The 16,822-nt window shown below is 54.1% G+C and overlaps 1 protein-coding gene across 1 annotated transcript in view; it reads right to left on the bottom strand.

The window, feature by feature from the left end:
- The window catches only part of NCOR2 (nuclear receptor corepressor 2), a gene marked incomplete at its 5' end in the record, with an annotated part of 157,478 nt that overhangs the window by 4,095 nt on the left and 136,561 nt on the right, over positions 1–16,822 (bottom strand). Inside the window, 17 exons of the mRNA XM_083874116.1 lie at positions 1,439–1,492; positions 2,803–2,948; positions 3,234–3,377; positions 4,793–4,989; positions 5,336–5,475; positions 5,595–5,738; positions 7,174–7,610; positions 8,142–8,304; positions 8,414–8,554; positions 8,959–9,108; positions 9,224–9,469; positions 9,619–9,846; positions 10,550–10,913; positions 11,698–11,972; positions 12,436–12,522; positions 12,912–13,064; positions 16,539–16,689. Coding sequence (XP_083730242.1) covers positions 1,439–1,492; positions 2,803–2,948; positions 3,234–3,377; positions 4,793–4,989; positions 5,336–5,475; positions 5,595–5,738; positions 7,174–7,610; positions 8,142–8,304; positions 8,414–8,554; positions 8,959–9,108; positions 9,224–9,469; positions 9,619–9,846; positions 10,550–10,913; positions 11,698–11,972; positions 12,436–12,522; positions 12,912–13,064; positions 16,539–16,689 — 3,220 coding nt within the window. The remainder of the gene's footprint in view (positions 1–1,438; positions 1,493–2,802; positions 2,949–3,233; positions 3,378–4,792; positions 4,990–5,335; positions 5,476–5,594; positions 5,739–7,173; positions 7,611–8,141; positions 8,305–8,413; positions 8,555–8,958; positions 9,109–9,223; positions 9,470–9,618; positions 9,847–10,549; positions 10,914–11,697; positions 11,973–12,435; positions 12,523–12,911; positions 13,065–16,538; positions 16,690–16,822) is intronic.

The following is a 16,822-nucleotide window of genomic DNA, read 5'->3' as shown; positions in this document are numbered from 1 at the left end:
CCTGGCTTTAGCCCTGGGGTGACAGGATGCAGGCAGCCCCCAGAGCTGCCTGCCTGTGTGGGGCTACATCAGGAGAGGGGAGCATCCTGTTGTCCCTCCATCCTGCTGTCCCTCCTCAAGCTGCCCCCTGCCCTCTGCCCCCGCCCCCGTTTCTCCCCAGGCCGGGTTCCCAGGGGCCCAGCGCCCCCCGGGCTGGGCTGTGGCTGCGGGACAGGATTGCAGAGGCGAAGTGTCCGCGTGGGTGTGAGTCTCAAGCCATGCAGTTATGGAGCAGCACCGCACAGGGACCAGAGGCTCAGCCACGCCACCGTCATTCCCGCGGTGGCAGGTACAGGGAACAAGCAAGGGCAAAATACAGACACAAAACTGCCAGGACCCCCAGCTGAGCCCATCCTGGGGTGTTGGTTCTGGGATCCCTGCCCCTCTGCTTGGAAAGGGACAGATCCCAGGTTCCCGTGACTCTGGTTTGAAGGTTTGTCTTGCTGTAAAAGCAGGCAGAGTCTTTGCTGGTCCCCTCTAGCCAAAACTGACCCTCAAATGTTGTCTGTCAAGGCCCCTCAGGTCCCACCTGGCTGCACCTGCTCACCCCAGCAGCTGATGCCAGCTCACTTCTCCCAAACTCATTTCCACTGACAGTCCTATACCACTGGCTCTCCCATGGCACCAAACCCCTGCCCACAGCATCTCCTGTCCTTGCCTGTGAAAACCTGCTGTACTCCTGCTTAAAATTAACAACCTGAAGGCATTTCTGCTGTAGGAGAGCATTAATCCTTAATCAATTAAGTAGCAATTAGTATTCCTCAGTGGGGATTCATTCCATTCATGAGCCCACCTGGACATGTTGCAGGTGGCAACAGAGTGACAGCTTCCCACTGTCATTCCCCCTTGGGCTGGTGGTGGGCCTGAGCACTCCTCCAACTCCCAGGAAACACCTCCTTCTGTCCCAGCACCCCTCATCTCCCTTTTGGTCCTCCACAATGCCACTTTGCCCAGAACAGGGTGCTGCTCTTGCCCCAGTTTGCTTTTGCAACTGGCTCCTGCATCCTGCCCAGCCCACAGTGAGAGACCCTGCTGCCCACCCTGACATTCCCCTTTGCCACTGCCCTCCTACCCACCCACCGGTGACCACAAGGTCCCACCAAGAGCAGGGTGCTCTCTCCAGGTGTGAGGTCCACTTTGCTAAGATGCTTTAACCCTCTGATGGTGTAAGATGGCCAACCCTTGCTTGACCTTTCATCTCTCCTCAAACTCTGCCAGGCTTTCCAAGGAATTACACTGCCCTTTCTCCAACCCAGCAAGGAGTTATGGTGTGTCCCAGAAACTGTTACACTTGGTCTTAAGGGAAAACAGAATGAAGGAGATGCTTTAATCTACTGAGCTATGCTCTCCATAGCTGTAAGCCCTGTGGGAAATGAGGTACAGGTATGTGGGGAGTTACCTGCTCCAGTAATCGCTGGCATGTTGAAAATCTCTGTCCCAGGCTGCCCCACATCTGGAGAAAAACAAAGAAGCTCTTCAGTACAGAGAGCAGCACATGTGGGTTAGTGGCTGGGAGGACCTGCCATGGCAGGACTCCCATCTCTGTGTCACAGCACTCTGGACAGCAGCCCAACTGCCTCAGGCACAGGGGTGGGACTGTGGGGGCTGGCTGGGATCAGGAATAACTCCCAGTGCCTTTGGGAGATCCACAGTGGGCACCTTCACCAGGTGGGAAAGGGCAAAAAAGCAGAGCCCTGCAAGCCAGGGCAATGCCTTGTGCTCAGTGCTGGCCTCCCTCCCTCCCCCACTCCTGCCCTGGGGATTACAAGCTCCATGAAGCCAAACCCTCTCTCCTGCCTATGGGATTTTCAAAGGCTCAATGCCCCCTTATCCAAGGAGCAGGTCTGGGCAGCGGAGAGGGCAAGGAGGAGGAGAAGAAATGTTAAATCAATATTTTCCCTCTTAGCTGAGCTGTTTGACTTGGATATTGCTTTCCTTAGAATAACAGAAATTCTCATCAAATAAGAGGCGTATCCAATTTCTATATATTTTTTCTTGATAAGGGAAAGTGTGGAAGGTCAGGGGGTTCAGCCACATGTCCCCAAAGGGGCATAACAATGCTGTTGGCTCATGGTAACATCATCCAGGAGACGAGACAGCTCGGTCCCTCTTATCCAATGCAGCAGTTGTAAGATGGATTCAAATTGAATTAGTATTGACTGTATAATGCTGGGCTAAATTAAATTATGATCCTATCTACTCTATTAGCGGTTAATGAATGAACGGGCTGAATTTCTAATCTGAGCCAGCCTGGTTAGTTTTACAGAGCTGCACCAATATTGATGTAGGGCTTAAAGTAAGGCTGGGGGGAGATGCATCTCAAGGAGGAAGGATTCAGCTTGGCTGGCCAGTCATTAAAATATCAATTGCTCTTAAGTGTTCTCCATGCTCAGCTCATTATTTCCTTCCTACTGAGGTTATCTGGTTTGGGTGGGATTGACAGCCCCAGAGCACAGAGATTGGGCTGGGAAGTCTCCCAGTATATCTCTGTATATCTCCACAGATATACACAGTCACTGCTGGCACCAGTACACAGCATTCTAGGAAACATTTGGACCTTGTACTTCATAGAATCACAGAATATTCTGAATTGGAAGGAACCCACAAGGACCATTGAGTCTGACCCTTCAGTGCAGACAGAGCTGTCTGGGAGCTCCCAGCCCTTTAACACAGCAGCACCCATTCCCAAATCTCCTCTGCTTCATGTGTCCTCGAGGCTTTTCCTCCCCTGGTGCCCTGCATTGCCTCCCCACAGGTTCTTACTGTACTCCGTCTCGTTTTTGTTGGTCGTGCTGAGCTTCTTGATGATCTCCTGCTTCTTGGACTTCACCATGGCAGAGTTGCTTTCGGTCAGCTTGCTGAAGAAAGCCGGACGCTGAGTGTTGTTTCCTGGGGATTTGGACCCCATCCTGCAGAGCAAAAGACCATTGGAAACCTCTGCAACATCCACTGCACAAAGTCCTACCTAAAGCTACTCCTCCCTCAGTGTAACTGCTCAGGATCAGGCTGGGAGCCCCTGGGATACTCAGCATGTCCAACCTCTCTCCCTATCCCAACAATAAATGTATCCCTGTGATGTTGAACAGGACAAATACAACCCCTGGGATGGGACACAGCTTTGGGCAGCAAGGAAAGCAGCCCAGGCCAGGCCATGTGTGGGGACACCCCCATCCCCATCCCCTCCCAGGCAGTACCTCTGGTCCATGGGCTCTCCCTCGCGGAACAGGACGGGGTACGGGGCGCTCTTGGCGTGCTCGGCTTCTCCCACGCCGTCTGGTGGAGACACGGGCTCGATACAGCTGTCGGGCCCCGCCGCCGCCTTGCTCTGCTCCGGGGACCTGGGCACACACGGGACATGCCATCAGTTCACCCTGTCCCTATGCAGCAGCTCGGGGTTGGGACGGGGAGAAGGATTCCTGGTGATTTTCACAGCACGGGTAGAGAGAGCTGGGCTGAGCCAAGCCCTGAGCCTGATCCCCTGAAAGTGGGACAGCTGAGCCACCCCAAACACAGCAGCCCAGAAGGGACCTTCCACATGGATCCCTGTGGAGGGCTGTGGTATTAACCTTTTGGAGACGCTGCTTTTGATTCTCTGTATTTGTGAACACAACAGAGGCAGAACTCACCACCTCCCATCCTCCTTGTCAGGGCCACACAGGAGCTGGGTGGCTGCAGGAGGGGGCCTGGAGCTGGGGCAGCTTGGAGAGGAGCACTACTGGCCCCTGATGCCTGCTCATGGCCAGAGCCTGGGAGACAGCCAGGCTCGAGTCTGCGAGGAATTCCTCACAGCGAGTTCTGGGAATTCACGTCTTTGTTCTTTTTGTGGTTTCTCTTTTTTTCCCCAGTTTTTTTCATCACTGGGTGGTCAGGGCTGGGCTCTTTTCCTTGATGTTACAAAGCCAGCTCTAGGATCAGGCAGAGCAGGGAAGAACAATCCCATTTACTGACAAGGCACCACTCATTCCTGGATACATCTGGGTGGGTGTTTGGGTGGGAAGACAGACCCATTTTTTAATTCCATACAACAGCAACCAGACATGCCTTGTAGCAGCAAGGGGATTTGAGAGTGACTTTAAAACAAATACAGGTGGTGCCTGAAATAAACAATTGCAGTTGTCAGGGCACCCATGTCTAATAAACTTCTGATTTACTGTGAAAGATGAAGATAAAATTAACATTGAACCAATGGTAAACATGTTGCCTCAGGTTTTTTGGAATCATCTGTGGTCAGGGACTGAGAACAGCGACAGGACAAGAGGCAACAGGTACAAACAAAACACGTGAAATTCCATCCCAACATGAGAAAACTCTATTTTCCTGTAAGAGTGCTGAAATGCTGGGAACGGGTTGGCCAGAGAGGTGCTGTCTCCAATAGTGGAAATATTCTGAACTCAACCAGCTGTGACAACAACCTGCTCAAGATGTTGCATCTCAACAGCCCACCTAAACTATCCTGTGACTGGGAAGAGAATTATACATGGACTCTAAGAGGGTCTAAAGAGCATCTCTAGGACAACAGCGATGGCAAGAGGCACTACCCCAAGGGAAAGACATCCAGATGAGAAAGGAGTTGGGCTGTGTAAGCAGTGAACAGCACCTAGGAGAGCAATGCCAAACTCCAATCTGCCCCTGGCGCAACCCCTCACCATGGCACCAGGTAGCCAAGGGCACCCACTCAACTTTCCCCTGAGCCAACCTGGGTCTGTGTGAGCTCAGACTAGCAGAAGCCCACCTCTGCCAGCCCTGAGCTCACCTTTTCCCCCCCTCGCCCTGCGGGGAGATGCGCGAGGCGGCGGCGGCGTGCTCCTGCTGCGGCAGGTAGGCGTCGCTGGGGGTGCGGCGCAGGTCCAGCACCGGGCACGCCGCCCCGGGGAACGAGTACACCGGGGCCTGGATGTGGGAGTTGAGCTGCTGGGGGTGATGGCGTGTGTAGTCCTGCGTGATGACCTCCTAGAGAGGGAAAAGAAAACAGAGTCAGAGATGGAGATGTGGTTTTCACTTTTCCCTTGCTGGGCTCAGCTAAGAGGGTGAGCAGGAGGGAAATAGGGTGATTTATCCCTGCTGATGGAACTTCTGCCTCCTGTCTGCAATAGCTTTTTGTGATGGGCTGCTCGGGGACACAAATACCTGGGCTGAACACTCGTGATGCCCCCTGTTCTCCAGCCCCCAACTAGAGGAGTTGAGGTCTCAGCATAACTCTCAGCCCATCCCCACCAGACATTTTTCACCGAGCTCTTCCCTCCTCCCTGGAGCCCCAGCAGGAAGGTGATGGAGGTGGATGAAGTTAGTTTCTTACACTGATGTGCTGGGCCAGTGTGACAACCCGCTGGTTCATGCCCTTGATGCTCTGGCTGGACTGCAGGGGCTGGCACTGGGGGCCGTCGGGCTGCCGCAGGTGCTGCAGGTGGGCTTCAGGAGCCGAGCCCTTCAGTGAGCCTGGGGGGCACCAACAAGAGAGTAGGAATGAGATGACATCTGTGTCCCCTTCTTCAAATGCTGTCCCAACACTGGAGCACAGCCAGCCTGGGCTCTCCCATGCCAGCCCCTGTCCTCACCTTGCTGCTTCTGCCTCAGGTCATGTTCCCCATGCCCCTTGTCTGTGTCCTGCAGCAGCTTGGCCCCTTTCTCATGGGACAGGCTGGGCGAGCTCACAGGACTCACTGCTTCCATCCGCTCAGGGCTGTAGCCTCCATGAAAGCCTGAGGAAATGGAAGGGAGTTAAAACCAGGAGCTCACTTAGCTTTTCCTTAGCACTGCTGCACCATTGCTTGTGGGTAGAATCACATATTCAGCAAAGTGGAGGAAAAAAGAGACGAGGGAAGACCTGGCAGGTCACACTGCAGGGCCACCTCTGATGTCCAGCTGTGCTGATGGCTGCAGTGAAGAGGTGATGTCTCATTCCTGCAGAACTGGACACTCAGCAGCTCTTGGCAACAGCATGAGATCCAGACACCAAACCCAACCTCTGCAGGTTCACAATTTGTTCCCCTATTTTCTCCACCCACTGAAACCCCCACTATGCTCAGAGGGACAGCGATGCCCTGAGAGTGGAGGTGGCTGCACAGGAGGCCTCCAAGTGCATTACAAAGCAACAGGCTGCTAGGAGGTGCCATGACCAGACATGACTGAGGGGTGGGATGGGATGCAGCTCTTCTCCTCAGCCATGCTGCCATATCCTCTCCATCCTTGGGCTATGGGGAGTGGGACAGAAACTCCCAGTACTGACAGCCAAGGCAGCTGCTGCAACTTGAAGATGGGGTCCCACAAAATTCCCACAAGCTGCTTGTTATTTCTGCATACTAGTGGAGTTGGGATGAATGTTCTGGGTGAACGTTGGTCCCATTAAGAATGACCCAGACCTTGAAATCCATCCTCCTCCCTGCAGTTTCTACTGGAATAACTAATCCCAGTGCTTTTGTGTCTTACACAAGATTCCCATTAGGTGGTTCTTGTGGTCTGCTCTGGAAATGGCTGCTGAGCACAGCTGGGCTGAGTGATCCCAGGACAGCCACAGTGCCCACCTTGGGCAGCACACAGCACCAGGACCCTGAGTGAGGTCACCCCAAGCACAGGGACCCCATCCAAGCTGACATTCACAAAGCCCTCAGAGATCCTGCAGCTCATGAGCAGGGAGGTGCTTGTCTGATGGCCAGCAGCCTTGTCACGCTCACAGTCCCAGCTCTCCGCTTTGCTCGTTTGATTTATTACCCACAACTGTTCCTTACAGACTGCCTGGGAATTTCTAAGGATGGGGAAATCAGAATTAGCAAATGGCTATTGTCTGTAAAAAGCAATACCAGGAACTGGACAACATTTGCAAAATAGGACTTGCCAACTGGAAAAACTAAAAGAGGGTGGGAGAAGGGAAGATCCTTAAAACATGCAAAAATAAAAAAGGGACGAGCACACTTGGGGATCTGATGGAGCCAGTATCTAAAATGTGCTAGTAAAAATGAGAAATAATGAAATAAAATGGGTGTCAGGCCACAGCTCTCTCACCTCTGCCCTACAATTTCTGGCCATCCATAGTGGGGCTGTTACTCAGCCTGCCTCTTTCTTGCTGCCCCTTACCACAACACATTTGGTGCATGATAATCCCATCTATAAAGTTGGCCGCAGTCGTGGTGGTCTTACCAAGTGCTCGGAGCTCCTGCTCCTGCATGGCAAAGCGTTTACTTTGACTCTTTTCTCTACTGTGCTGCTCAGAGCCTGAGGCTGCGTGCTGCTGGTCCAGAGGGTGGTGGTGCTGCTGGCTTTTCCCCTGTCCTCTGCCATAGTGATGAGAGGAACCAGGTCCGGAGGCGGGCAAAGGTCTCGACTCCATGGCTTTAATGGGCGAAGGCGACTGTTCGAGGTTGGCCCCACTGGGCAGCTTTGAGGTGTAGACGTTGTTGTTGTCAGTCTGGGCTCGCTCTGCCTTGGCCTCCCGGGCCCTGGAGGCCTCTTTCTGCAGGAGGGCCGGGTCCAGAGGGGCCGCGTAGCCATCGGCCGTGCTGAGGGAGGAGCGCAGGGTGGAGGCCGAGGGGAAGGCGGCGGAGCGGATCGGTGACGTGGTAGTGGTGGAGGAGGATCTGCAAGGAAAATGAAGACAAGGCTGAGATGAGAGGAGTGCAGGGAGAAAGGGAATGCTGTCATCAGAGCCTCAGTTTTCAGTCTTGTCTGGCTGAGCTCCTTTCAGGCCTCCTGAGGATATCATTGGGCCATGTAGGGCCAGTGGGGAGGGCTTGGATGGAACCTCCACCACAGTAACTGGCCACAGGCTGTTGGGCCTGAATGCATTGACTGGAGAACATAAAAACCACAGTCCCTTATCCAAAGACCTTGATAACTCCACAACCAGGCAATCTTCAGCAAGAGAAGCAATACCTGTATTTGGGTGCAGGCACACTCCTACTTGCTCTCCTGGCAGCAGGAAAAGCCACCATGAAAAACAAAAGAATTGGGGCACTAAAATGTGCCTCTCCCCATCACAACTTCCATGAAAGCCCCAATCCTGCTCCCACTGAGGAAAAATAACCTCACTCCTTCCTCTCAGAGGTGCTCATTAACTAAGTGCTGGTGCAGGCAAGCATTGGAAACCATGGTGGGTAGGGGGAACGTACCGTAGGACGGAAGGGGTGGGGGTCTCCGAGGAGATGATCTTCATGCTCGTGTTGTGGAGCACGCTGGGGCGCTGCTGGATGGTCTCGTGGGTGCGGGGGGAGACAGGAGAGTGCTGGTGGCTGTGGGAGTGGGAGGACGAACGGCTGCTGGACTGCTCTGTACCTGGGGAGAGCACAACGAAGGGCTTCTTTAGCTCTCTGCCCGACAGCCCTCACCCTACCTCCACCCAGCACAGGTCCCACGGTGGAGGATGGACTCCTCCCCAGCCTACCTGGTCTCCAGATAGGTGCATGCTCCACTGTGGTGGAGGCTAGGATGGATTTTTCACGCTCCCTCTCTCGTTCCCGCTCCCGCTCCCGTTCCCGCTCGGACACCGATGATCCTGACTGTTTGGTCATGTGCGTGGGCCCTCCTGAAACCCAACCAAAAGGCAGTGAGAGGGCTGCAGACACAGCAATTCCCCAGGGAATGCTGCCTGCTCTTCACATCGCTGTGTCTGCAGAGCAGATAAGGAATGGCTCCATCCAAGGTCACCTGGAGCAGGACAGACGAGGGCAACCAGCGCGACAAAACCCAGACAAACTGTGGAATAACTGTCCTGGCGCCATCTCCAGGGTATGACCTTCCACAGAGCTGTTTGCTTTGGGGAGAGAAGGGGGAAAAGCAAGGAAGCCCTCAACAAGAGGAAGAGAGGGAGCCAGTCCCTGAGTGAGAATTAATCTGGAGTCTCCCAAACAGTCCTGGCATGCTGAGCCCATGGCCTTGGATTGGTTATGAGCATCCTGCTCAGTCATTTTCCCACTGAAAAAGCATTACCTGGGGAGAGTGGGGAGCTGCTGTGCCGGCTGCCGAAGGTCTGGGGGGGTCCAGGGATGTAGGTGATGCGGTCCATGGTGGTGGCAGAGGTGCCAGGGGTAGGGGGCACAAGGACGGGCAGGTGTGGCACTTGGGACAGGTCGATGATGCCTGGAGAGAGAAGTGAGAGGACTGTCAGGACAACACGGAGCTGGCAGTGCCAGCCTGACCCATCCTCCCCCTCCCATCCTGCTCCCAAACCCCTGGAATGCCATGCTGGGAGGACCTGCTGCATAGTTGAGGGCGAGGGAGGGCTCCCGGGGCGACAGCCCGCGCAGCATGTCCGCCCGCTGCGCCATGGCCGTGGCTGCGGCGTTGTGGTGCATCTGCTGCGACGTGATGTAGTCGTTGATGATGGTCTGCCGGTTCTCCATGGCTGCCGTGTCCGGGTAGCCCCGGATGAGGTACGGGGGGTACAGGTGTGGGTACGTGGGGCTCGGAGCCAGATGCCTTGGCAGGTAGTAAGCAGCAGCTGGGAGAGAAAAGGATGCAGATGTGAAGCGCTGGAGACCTCAGGGTTTTGGAGCGTAAGAAGGAGAATAACAGACTGTGCCCCCAACCAACCTCAGGCTTTCAGAGCATAAGGAGGAGAATAACAGACTGTGCCCCCAGCTAAGGTACCTGCTTCCAGTTGGATTCCCCTGGGGATGGCGGCGGGGTCGAAAGGCAGCGGGATGTGTCCCCGGTACAGGTCGACGCCGCTGACGCCGCGGAGCAGGTGCTCGTACGGGGAGATGGGGTGGTGGTGGTCGGGCACGGGGGCGTGCGGAGACTTGGAGTTGGTGAGCTCTCTCGATGTGGGGGTGATCTTTCTGTCCTGGGACACTGGCTTCCCAGCAGTGATGCTCCCTGCAGAGAGCAGAAGGAAATGAGTCAGAGACTGAGCACTGCGGCCAAGCCATGTCCCTGAGGGATGCCTCTGGCCAAGCATGTTCCACAGGGACAACTGTAGCTACCCTGAACTCGAGGGACCTTTCCCTCCTCTCTGCACTGCCATGCCCTGTTACACCACCAAGGTTGGGGTGGGCCAAGTCCCAGTTGTCCCTTGGGAGAGAGGCCTTTCCCAAATCATCCCTCCACTCCAGCACATTCACGCTGGGCAATCTGTGTATTCATCCTGGCCTGCACAAGCAGACTGTGGTGCAGCCTTGCTGCCACACTCTTCAGCACAAGGAGGTCACTGCTGGTGTTAGTGAGAAGTGTGAACATGTCCCACCCAGTGTCCCAAGCACTGCTTTCCTGCCACTGCTGGGACAGGGAGGGCACTTTTGAAACACCTTGACCCAAGTCTCCCTTTGGCTACCCTGGTGCAGGTGAGGTGCCCTCACTTCAACAGTGTGAGCACCCCCAGGAAGGGCACTGAGCCCCAGCTGTCCCTGGCAGCCACCCCAGTGCCATGAGTCAGCTGTGGGCGTGGGCTGCTGGGAAGAACGGGTTCAACAGGCACCTGCTGGGAACCCCCCGGGCAGGTGGGGTCAGCAGCCACCTCCCGTGCACCTCACCTGCTCGCTTGTTAAATATTTTACCATCCAATAAAAGGTTTGCCAGGTACCTTCATGTTGCCGTGGCGTGGACTCCCTTGTGGAGACTGGAGACCCTCTGTGCAAGTGGCTGCTGAACGCCGTGCTGTGCCCTGCCTGGTGGTCCTCATAGCCCAGGGCACTTTGGTGGGGCTTGCCCGGCTCGGGTACAATCACAGGAGCCCCTCTGGCGATGGAGCCACCCGAGTTTGTCACAGGGCTTGGCCTGTTTTTCAGGCTCTCTTCGTAAGCTCTTTCCAGATTCCTCGGGTCTTGGATGACATCCAGAGAATGCACAGAGTGAAAAGTCCTGCCGGGGCTGCCGATGATGGACCGCACATCGTGCTTTTTGGTACTCGAGGAGGAAGAGCCGCTGTCGTACTTCAGTGGGGTACCCTGGGGACAGGAGGCAGAAGGGACATCAAAAGGGCCTAGAACAGAAGGAGCCCAGTGACTGCATCCCACTGAGTTTCAACAGCACTCAGGATGCCTCGTTCAGTGGGTCAATACACCAAGTTTTCTCAGTCAAACAGCCAACAGCCATCGGCAGAGCGGAGATAACCACTCAGCATGGGGCAGGGTGGAGGGCCCATCTTGCAAGTCTTGTTGTGCTCCAACAGGATGATGATGAGTCACTGCTGAAGGCTGGCTGTGCCCATCACGCCTCTCTCCTACACACACTGTGAAATGGGATAGGACTGCAAGGTGCCATGGGAACCCTGCAAATATTTGGAGGCCAACAGGAGTTGGCATGCCATGTTTCATCCTAACCACTGGCCTTGCTGGGTTGCCACTTGCCCATGAAGGGAGGAGACCAAGTTTATGTGCACCCAGAGTCACAAATGCTGAGGGCCCCAAGCTGACTCTGTCCTTGAAAAACAGGCAAACGGGTCCTCTTTAATTTACACATCTAGGTGGATCATTGCTTTCTTGATGTGCCAGGGGTTTGCTGGGTTTTGTATTTATCTGCGGGGAAGGATTACAGGATGGTTTGGATTGGAAGAGATCCCTTCAAAGAATGGGACAGGACAACCTGTACCTAAGCAGAGAGTCAGTTCTTGCTAGTGATGCAAAACAAAACTCTCTGCTCTCCTTTTACTTTGGGAATGGCTCCTGGCATCTGTGCAAGGGCAGCAGTCTGAGCAGAACTGACCTCATCCACTGTTCACTCCATACTCACCTGCGTGATGGAACCTTCCTTCAGAGGTCTGGTCAGAGAGATGTCTGGTGTCCGCCTCAGCTCCTCCCGGGGAATCTCATGGATTGATCTTCCTGCTTCTTTCACTGTGGCTACCAGCTCTTCATGGGCTGATTTCATTTTCAGAGGAGTCAGATCATGAGATCTGACCTTGTAGGCATCAGATAAGTCCCTTGGTGGAGTGTTTTCCCTCTTGAGCTGTTTGGCTTCTCTTCTGAGGTAGTCCTCATGGGCCTCCACATAGGACCGAGGTATTCCTGCAAACCCCGAGCAGATGATGGGATGCAGAGGGAGACTCCCCAGGAAAACCCTGGGCTCCCAGTCCCCCTGCAGATACTCACTTCTAGGGGGTCTCTAGTTAACACATGTAACTCAGGGACTGGTACCCAACTGAGCCCACAGAGCAGCTATACTGCTAACGGAACCAGTCCATCTCACATCTACCACCACTTCCTACACCCACTTCACACTAATTTCAACCTGCTTCATGCCAATCACTGACAATTCTGTCCCTGACTTTGGCAGAATTTAGGTTGGCAGAAGCTGAGCGAGACTGAAAATCTCTCTAGCACAAAGCAGGGGCTGCAAAGATCTGCAGCTGGACCTTGCTGTGCCCACCCTTGCTTCCTCCTGTCCCACCCTGACGATGAGAACAAGGGGCCATGCATGTGAGATGCTTTCCCTGTCCATGCTCATCTTGTGCTCACAGGCTTTATTCACCTTGTGTAATTGAGCCTCGCATGTGATGCTGCTCCTTTAGGTTATGGGGACTGTGTCGGTCTGGAGGGATCGCTCGACCCATGAGACCTAGAAGGGATCCAAGAGGGAAAGTCAGGCTGTGACACAGGAATTCATTTACAAGAATACATAGCAGTGTTATCAGGGATGCATGGGACAACAAGGATAAATGCCAAAAATTTCTAAATTATTTATTAATTTTTTTCCCCAAATATGCTTTTTTAAAATTATTTTTAATTTTTTTATTCCTGGAGCTGGTCTGTCAGGACAAATATTCAAGGCAAATAGGCCAGTCTACATTACATTCTGTTTTCTCCCCATGCTGGTCAGATGCTCTCCTGTTGGGATACCAGCTAACCACTGCCAGAACAGGAAGATGCATCATGTAGACAGGAGACAAGACAACATCTCCACAGGCCACTAACATAACACAGGTGAAAGGTTTCATCCAGACCCACCTTCGATGCTGGTAGATAAGGTATCACGGGCTGATAAGCCCCGGCTGATCCTGCCCTCCATCATATCATAGGTCCGCTTAGTTCCTGTGGTCTCATGGGAAGCTCCCGAGCTCCTGCTGTCTTCTTTGGGACACTGAGAAGCAGCAACTCCACCTGTGGAACACCAAGAGGCACAGAAAGTCAGCACGGGCCAAGACAGGGTGTTTACTGCTGTTTGTGTGCGTTGCTGAGGGGTCAGATCCCATCCCAGCTTCAGCCGCCGCTACATGGTGCCAGAAATATTGCACGGGACTGGCTTCCAGGAAATTCAGCTGGTGTTTTCTCCCCTCCCTGCCTGCCTCAGACTCCAGATCTGTGCCTCCCTCTTGGGTTGGAGCATCCACCCTGTCGTGTCCCATTCCCTCCCTCCCTGGTGAGGCCATCCCATAGGCAGCAGGACAGCCCCGAGCCAGTGGGAGCAGCTGCAGTTCCACTGAACTTGGCTCTTTGGGTCTGGGGAGTTTTGGTTTTTTCCCCTGTTTGTTTTGATTTTTGCTAGACACCTACTGTTTGGGATCTTGGCCAGCCTTAACATTTGCCGAGACACTCCCTGGGTGAGAAAATGAGGGAAAACGGAGGAGAAGCAAAGCTGGGAATGATTCCTCTGAAACAGCACTGAGCACACATAGGAACTGGGAGAGATGGTGCAAAGCAGACTGATGGAGTGAGCACTAGAGTGAGGAGAGACCCCTGGCTGCCCCCTGATCCAAAGCTAGAGCAGGTTCCCTGTGAACAAGCAGTGGACATCTGTCCTGAGCTACAGCCCCACCACCAGCACAGCCCTGCCTGTGCCAGGCAGCATCACACCCACCCCGGGCAAGGGGCACCCATCATGTGCAGTGAGCTGTGAATTCATCAGCTTCTGATCCAGCTGAATGCCTCAGGTTTATGCCACGAGCTCCAAACAGGATGTCAGCTAGGAGAGACAAACGCCTCTGCCCATTATCCCTTGCCCAGGCTGCCCTTGCCAAAGATTGCCAGTGCCCTGATCCTCCTCTTTGTGGGCACAGAAGGTGGTTTTACAATTAAAGAAAGCAGGGAAGTTAAAAACATTCATTCTATTGTGGACAATCAGGAACAAAACTCCTCCTTGGCAAAACCAGTAATTAATAAAATGGGATTATTACAACTTCACACCCACTGCTGGTTTCCGCAATCAGCACCCACTCAATCCACAAAGCGTTTGGGGCTGCGTGTGGGGAAACAAGAGGGGGTCCGTGCCTGAGCCTTTGCTTCAGCTCCATTTGACAGGAGAAATCCGGGGGTGACATTCAGAATCAGCCAAGCACCGTGCTGGTGATGTGCCTGCACCCTGTCATCAAGGCACATCTGCTGCCACCAGCCCTTGTGCAGGAGGGGACGTGCTCCCAGGCACCCTTTGTACCACCGGGAAGCAGGGGGAGGGCGCGAGGGAGAAGAGAGACTAAACAGAAAGGAAACCATTCCAAACCCACGTCCCTCGCCTTGCAGAAGCCATCAGCAATCATATGCAGGATGAGAATAACCAATCTAGCACAATTCAGCTCACACATGCTACAGGATCTCGTCTCATTACAGCTCTTTTATTTTAAGCACCCTCATGACACTAAAGAATTTGCAATTTTTTTCCTGCTTGCCAAAATTCATAATCACCAACAGTTTCAGTTTTCTTATTTAATTTTTTTTTTTTTTTTAACTCTTCTGTTCCTGGGCTGCTCAGCCTTGCTGGGCTCTACAGGGGGAAAGAGAGAGGGAGGGCTGGCAAGGCTGCAGCAGCTCACGGGATCCCTTGAGACGTGATAAACGCTATCAAGCATGTAAAAGGCTGCTGGGGAGAGGAAGAAATTAATTCCTCATCTGTGTCCATGGGGGGTAGCAGGAGAGGTGACGGACACAGGCTGCAGCCAAGGAGACTCGGGCTGACACAAACAACAGGGCAGAGTTTGGTCTGCAGCTCTGCCTCATTGCCTGGAGTGGGATCCCAGCTCTGGGCACGGGCAGCCCTCACTGCCAGGAGCCCTCCTTGTCTCTCCCTGATGGTTCTATTTCTGAGATCAGCCTCGTTCGACCCCCAGCCTGGGCAGAGGTGATTAAAATAGCTTCTTGCACAAACAAGTCCTGAAACACTTCCTGGTCCAAGCCTTGCCAACTGTCCCAAAGGGCATCCAGACACAAGTCTTCCACGGTGACATTTCTTATCTGGGCTAGAGTTGACAGTGGACCCAGGGGGACATGCTATGAGCCAGTCTCCATGTGGCAGGCGAGAGGCACAGCACAGAGCCCTGTCCTGAAAGGTCCCTGTGGTCCCAGGACACACACAAAGGTGACATCAGCTGGAGCTTGAGAGTTGTCCCCATGGCCTGACCTGAACCCTCTGCCTCCAGCCCTGGATAAGACAATCTAGCCTGTGATGAAATGAGCTGCCTACACTTGTGGGCATGAGGAAAGGGACTTCTCTGGGACACACTGCCTGCAGCACTGCCCACAGAGCCCAGGCTGCCAGGGAGGCTGGAATGGATACTGTGCCCCAGGGAGGGAGGCAGAGGGCTCAAGCAGCACAGCAACTTTCCAGAGACTCCCACTGAGGCAGCTGAGATTGGGATCAGCTCCTTAGTCGTCTCCAAACTCAACCGAGAAGGGAGGTGACACATGAGGATGGCCATCTCTTTGTACACCAAAGCACACACCAGTGCTTTACCCCAAGAGGATTCAGGGCTGCAGCATTTCTAAGTTGGCTCTTGCTGACTACAGGTGGAAGCCAGCAGGAGTCCAGCTCCACAACAGAAATGCCTGACCCAGCACACAGTGAAAGGCAAGGACAGAGCTGTTTCCAGCCCCACTGGAGAGCAACATCTGCTTATCTCCAAAGGGAGGCACCAGGACACAGAGAGCAGCTTTGATGTCCAGTGCTGTGAGGGGCTGAGCAGGCGCAGAGCAGGCAGGAGCAGCTGGTGACCACCTGCTGGCACCACTAATGCAGCGAGGCACCGCCGGCAGTTCCCGAGGAAAAGCGTTCCCGTGCTGCGGGGGTGCGGCAGCAGCCAACACATCCCCAGACAGGCTCCTTGTGGGATGCAAGAATGGCTTCACCACCTCCAACAGCTCTAGCTAAACTCACCAGACACTGAGGCTGGGTCCAGGAGGATTCCTGCAGGGCAGCCCCATGCTGGAAGAGCCTCGCAGTGCCCAAGTCAAGGCAGGTGACAATCTGACATCCAAATAAGCCTTTATGTCAAACTACCTGACTTGCCTCTATCTTGCAGGTTTTTGAGTCCACCTTGGTACAAGAGTTTGGAGCACTCTCATAATCAGTCCCCCTCCAGCTCAGAGTGCTAGGGATGAAGTTAACACCTTCCTATCTGATCCTCTCCTTTTCCCTGTTTCCCAAAATTATTGCAACTCTGCCTGCCATCTCTAAGACAAGATAACCATATGGGACAGACGGACACAAGGCACCAGGGTGGGAAGGGAGAGAAACATTGGAAGCAAAGACATGGGGCTGGTCCGTTGTACTTTGTCAGCCTTTCCTCAAATAGCTCCCAAGTCCCAGCCACAGTGGCACAAACCCCTGGCATCTGCCCTAAAAAGGCAGAGAGGATTAGGACTCACCCTCGTAGGACAGCACGTGGCCTTTCTTCCCTTCGTAGATGACATGTCCTTTGGGCACGGCATCCTCCCTCGCCTTCTCTGCTCTGCTGGGGCTGTCTTCTCCAATTATCCTGGTAATGGTTCCTTTGTACAGCACTTCTGCCGGGGTGCCCTTGGAAAGCCACCAAGATCCATATTTAACAGTGTCACAACCAATTAAGCAAACGCCGTGCGGGGACAGGCTGTTCCTCGCGGGAAGCTGAGCGCAGGGAGCACACCCGGCCTCCGCTTCCTGCCGCAGCCAA

The sequence above is a fragment of the Zosterops lateralis genome, assembly GCF_965231275.1.
Source record: "Zosterops lateralis genome assembly, chromosome: 17".
Taxonomy (NCBI): Eukaryota; Metazoa; Chordata; class Aves; order Passeriformes; family Zosteropidae; genus Zosterops; species Zosterops lateralis.
Note: the sequence above shows the minus strand (reverse complement) of the source record. Positions and strands in the feature narration are given on the sequence as shown.